Genomic DNA, 6,000 nt, shown 5'->3' with positions numbered 1-6,000 from the left:
CAGACAGATACGGACAGATAGACAGACAGACAGATACAGATAGATAGATGGATAGATAGATAAAAGCCACAGAAAGAAAGAAAGAAAGAAAGAAAGAAAGAAAGAAAGAAAGAAAGAAAGAAAGAAAGAAAGAAAGAAAGAATAGTGTTAAATTAATACTTACTCAGATGAGGATTGACTGGAGCTGTGAAGAGAAAAAATGAAAAAGAGGAAAAATATTATTTATTATAATCAACTTTATATATTCCAAATTTACCCTAATTGGATTCAATTTAATTGCAAAACAAAACCTTTAATATTCACACTTCTCACACACTGCGAAAAATAATCATGAGAACATATGATATTCAGATAACACTTTACAACAAGGATCCATTAGTTAATCCATTAACTAACATTAAATAACAATAAGCGATTCAATTATTAAGTATTTATTAATCTTTGTTAATGTTAGTAAATAAAAAGGCTACAGCCCTTCAGTGGTTTGCCTCGTATTTAAAGAACAGGACAGTCGCTGTGACTCTGAGAGACGTTTCCTCCACACCGGCTCCTGTAGTCAGTGGCGTTCCTCAGGGCTCGGTTTTGGGACCGCTGCTGTTCTCTCTGTATACGCTTCCTCATATTCCTCAGAGCTATATTCTTTTAAAGTATAGTATTTCATACCATTTTTTTTTTTGCCAATGATCTTCAGTTTTATTTGCCAGTGAGTTTAGATAAAACATGTTCTCTGGACAAAGTACATGAGCGTTACAGTGACATTAAACTCTGTAATAGTCTCCCATTCCACGTCAGGTCAGCTTAATCTCTGCCACTTTTAAGCTTTTAATTAAAAAACGTATTTATTTTCTTTAGCTTCTGAATAAGACATGTTTGCCATGTTGCATGTAATACTAAATCTTGGTTTTAATGTAGGGATGCACCGATATGAAAATTTGGCCCGATACCGATAACCGATAATTCTTTATATTTGAAAGCCGATAACCGATATATTGGCTGATTAATCTAAATCCTAATTTTTATGTATTTTTTGAGAGCCTGATTACAAAAAACAAAAGTCTCACAATTAAAATCCATGTCCCAAACACACAATTATAATGTTCTCATGATAATTTTATGAAGCCGATATGACAGACTTTCACATGTTGCACTTTACAGTATTTTTTTTTTTTTTAAGTGATTCCAATCATATTTCAAGCAATTCAAAACCATCATGTTGAACAGTTGCATCTGAAGTGTCTCAGCTGAAGGAAATAATACATTATTTATCGCTTTAATATATTGGCCAAATTTTCTTATCAGGCCGATAACGATAACATAAAAAATGTGGCTGATATATTGTGTATCCCTCATTTAATGACATCATTGTTGTAAAGCATGTCTGTTGTGTGTAAATGTGCTATATACATAAAGTTGCTCGCTTGCTGAAAGTACAACTGTTCATTGTTAGTTCATGTCAGTTGAAAATAACATTAACTAAGATTAATAATGATTTAGAAGTATTTTTACATTGTTAGATCATGTTAACTAATGAAACCTTATTGTAAAGCCATTTTTAAAACACCAACAACTGTTTTTATAGTATATTATAACATATAATATAACAAACTGTGATTTTTTTGTTAAACAGTCTAACTATTTAAAATTCCAAACAGAAGTGTGGAGAAACATGGCAGCACTTAAACGGTTCCATCACGAGTAGATGTTAATCTGAGCAGAAACGAATCACCTGAGCAGGTTTACAGGTTTAACGAGTGTGTGATCATGCGAGTGTGTGAAACTACAGCAGACACCACACACATGATCAGAAACAACACTCAAACTCCCTCCGGCTCACATTACCCGCTGTGATTGTTTTCCGCTCATAACTGACCGGCGATCTCCAGAGAAACATGAATTAATTATCGTCAACATGTGGATGTGATGAAACGTCGTGAAATGTTGGCTTCTGGATTATGTGTCTCACAAACTGATGAAATGAGTCGCGGACGGAAAACGAAAGCAAGAGGAGCAACAACAGACAGAGAGAATCTGATGATCGATAATACATTTAAATATAAATATATATAGCCCATATGTATATGTATGTTTCTAAAAGGCAATTTTCCCCCTGGATTTATTGTTAAATTAATTTAAAATTAGTAAATATAAATAAATAAAAAACCCTGTCTTTAAATATAAATATAAATACAAATATATACAGTACAGGCCAAAAGTTTGGACACATTACTATTTTTAATGTTTTTGAAAGAAGTTTCTTCTGCTCATCATTTATTTGATCAAAAATACAGAAAAGAAAAATGTAATATTGTGTAAAATTGGTTTTCAATTTATTATACTTTAAATTATCATTTATTTCTGTGATGCAAAGCTGAATTTTCAGGATCATTACTCCAGTCTATCACATGATCCTTTAGAAATCATTCTAATATTCTGATTTATTATGAGTGTTGGACACAGTTCTGCTGCTTAATATATTTGATGAATCAAAGGTTAATTCAAAATAAAAAAATATTTTCTAATAATATAAATCTTCTTTACTATCACTTTTTATCAGTTTAACACATCCTTGCTGAATAAAAGTATTGATTTATTTCAAAATGACTGACCCCAAATGACTGACCAGTAGTGTATATTGTTGTTACAAAAGATTTCTATTTTTAAAACATTTGCTTCTTTTTTTCTTTTTTCTTTATTATGCATCAAAGTATCCTAAAAAAGTATCACAGGTTATGAAAAAATATTAAGCAGCAGAACTGTTTCCAACTTTGATAATGAATCATCATATTAGAATGATTTCTAAAGGATCATGTGATAGACTGGAGTAATGATCCTAAAAATTCAGCTTTGCATCACAGAAATAAATGATAATTTAAAGTATAATAAATTGAACATATTAACATGCCTAAGACTTTTGCACAGTACTGTATGTATATGTATATATAACAGTGTTAAATGTAAATCTTCTGCTAATACATGCAATGAGCAGTTTCTCTTTCAGCTCGAACAGAATCTTCCTGATCAAGTCAGTTAAAGTTAGTTTAAAAAGTGAATTAAAAAGTGCCTGTAATAAAGTTTGACCTGCATGACCCGATCACAATCAAATATGCATGTGAATGATTCACCGAAATACATAAATGCAGACGGACGTTTTACCGTCTCATTATAAACTCTGAGAGCTTCACAAACATTTCATGCAACTTTCATGATCAAGAAATCACTTACAATCTCACATTTATTATTTGTGCATGTAAACGGAAGGAATGCAGTAATGGCAAGTTCAATAAATAATTCAGATTTTAAAGGAGGGAAGAGCTGTTTGAGCGGCTGAACCGGTGAAGACTACACCACTGTTTTATTGCTCAAAACAACAGCCGAAACACCATAGTAAACCAGGTGAAGGTCAAAAGTAACTAACGGCTCTTGTTTCAATGAGTCTTTTCGCCAGTAAACACAATCTAGACTGTCATGAAGACACACGAGCGGCTCAGGGATCGACTTCTGTCATGCTGAATAGATGCGCTGCATCAGCGTAACCGCAAAACTTAGTTAATGCGGAGTGATTCATGCCTACTGAAATAATTGATTTTAATGCACTCGATTAAACACGCTAATCACAAATCATCTCAAAGCAAACGTGTCTGAAGAATATTGGAGAATATATATATGGCATCAGTTGCATGCTGTAAATAACCACAGACGATGATTGCAGTGTGCAAACAAACATGACATGTGTATATAAGAATTATTCAGCAAGAACCGGTGTATTCGAGCTGTGAGGTCTAATGTCCACTATAGCGTCTGCAGGAACCTTGAGAACATAACACGCACATTTCATAACATTAAGCTTGCATATGTAGAAGAGCTGCACGATTAATAAGCTCAATCTAAATGTGTCATAAAGAGCTCAGTCTCGATTCAGCACCTGATCTTATTCCTAAATGACAGCGATTCGACAAACAGTATCATTATTTCTGTCTTACAATCATTCAGATTATCACAGAAGTACTTGGATAAAAGTTTATAGTTCTGATATAAACACTGATGTCTACAGTAGAGATCAAAATAGAGTAAATCACCTTTGAAAGTAACTTGACGCTTCAAATAAAGATTGTATCATTACATCGTTACACCAGTAGGTGGCGACAAGAGACTGTTAAAAATGTGTTTGTCATTGAATCATTCACTCAAGAGATTCGTTCAAAAACACTGATTCATCCAGTAATGAAACAAGTGAAAGGTGTGTTGGACATCGGCTGCGGCTGGATGTAACCGATCGGCGAGAGTAGCCGCGTGCAGGCGGGGAGGAGCTGCAAACGGAGACGTGAAGTCGGACACTTTCTGGTTCCCGTAGTGACCGCTCACGTGGTGTTCGCGTACTTTACCACAGCTGCAGTGAAATAAATGTAATATTGGCCAAATAATACACAGATTTTCAGAGACATTTTCATTCAATAGGCCTACTTTATGTACTGCTTCATACAGCGTCTGTTTGAACAAGAATACAGTTCAACATAATTGCTAGGCTACTATTAATGAAGTGGAGTCTATACGTTTTTTAATCAGTTTTAATTTGATAAACATGACACAATATAACATACGACATGAAAAGAGTGTTTACTGTTATAAAAAACTGATTTGTGAGCTTTAGAGGAACTAAAGGTGTTCGAATAAACACGAAACACACGTGATCGTTGTCATGCGGTGAATCCGGCCAATCGTGGGACAGCTGTGTCGTCATCAGCCCTCCTGCAGCCCAGTGCAGCCGCTCTTGAGAAGCTGCGCTGGCTGAGTTCTCCGGCTACTCTCGAAATGCTCTCGCGGTACTTTGATGTCATACGTCACAGTCACGTGGCGTCTGCGCTGTATCAAGTCGGACAACATTTCTAACCGGCATGCACTGCTTCAAGTCAACCGCCGATCGGTCTGCGCAGAGCTGCATGAAGTCGAACAAGCCTGAAGTCTTTATGAGTGAGTCATTAGCTGTGTCCCAATGTGAAGGCTGCATCCTCCGAAGGCCGTATTTGAAGGCCGATTGCGTCACCGCGGCTCGATGAAGGCTGTCCCAATTCAGTTCTGCATCCTCCGAAGTCCGTATTTGAAGACCGGTTGCGTCATCGCGACGCGACGAAGGCTACCCTGATTCAAAAGCGACGCCAAATGCGCCCTTCGTTTCCCCGTGAAAGGAAGGATACATAAATGGACACTTAGCGGCCTATCCTACCCTATTCTACCCCATAACTCATTGCGCGCCGTTGACGACAGCATTTATTTATTTATTTTTAAAGGCGGTCGAGAGATCGGTGGTGGACAGCAAATTCACATTTAAATGTAAGTATTATGTTTTCATTTATTTAAATGGCTAGCGAAACCGAGTTAATGTTTATTATAAACTTCATCTTAACTCCTTCGTCACCATTGCGTGGCTACATTTGTCAGGTAGTTTGAGGCAAAACTTGTGCTAATATTAGTTTAACGACCTATTTGTAATATTTGCACTAGTCTATCTCACTTGTGTATTATAAGAAATATCACTCACCCTATAAAGCCCACAACAATAAGAAAAGCAGTAGATAAGGCAATGGGGTTTCACTTTTATGTGTTTTTGTAGTGCTGTCATGCAAGCTATGTGGTTTTAACCAAATTTGAGTATATAGAAATATGATTTCTTAAGTATTTTGTATGCATGTCTTGATGTGTCATATTTTGCAGTGTTAACAATGCACTTAAGATTGCACCCATGTGTTAAGCTTTTTTAGAGCAATTCAGGAGAAAAAAAATACAAAGTAAGAAAGTTAATACATGCGTCTTTGCTGAAATGTATTGTGTTGTTGTTGTTAACAAGCCATGGTTCATTTGCTCTGCCCTTAGGATTGCAAGTGTCCTGGGACAGGTGAGGGTGTGAGTGCAACCCACTGCTGAAACTTGGCCCTGGTTTGTCCTCAGTTCAGCAGTGGGTGCCCACGGTGAGGAGGAGCCAGCACCAGCAGCACCAGCAGCACC

The 6,000-nt window shown here is 36.2% G+C and overlaps 1 protein-coding gene across 3 annotated transcripts in view; it reads right to left on the bottom strand.

The window, feature by feature from the left end:
* LOC309481994 (MAM domain-containing glycosylphosphatidylinositol anchor protein 2) overlaps positions 1–6,000 on the bottom strand; it is a 201,012-nt gene that overhangs the window by 18,239 nt on the left and 176,773 nt on the right. For all 3 annotated transcript variants that reach the window (XM_082147153.1, XM_082147152.1, XM_082147154.1), the window contains exon 12: positions 164–184. In XM_082147153.1, coding sequence (XP_082003279.1) covers positions 164–184 — 21 coding nt within the window. The remainder of the gene's footprint in view (positions 1–163; positions 185–6,000) is intronic.

The sequence above is a fragment of the Leuciscus leuciscus genome (genome assembly GCF_965113295.1).
Source record: "Leuciscus leuciscus genome assembly, chromosome: 19".
Taxonomy (NCBI): domain Eukaryota; kingdom Metazoa; phylum Chordata; class Actinopteri; order Cypriniformes; family Leuciscidae; genus Leuciscus; species Leuciscus leuciscus.
This window is presented reverse-complemented; position numbering and strand designations above follow the sequence as displayed.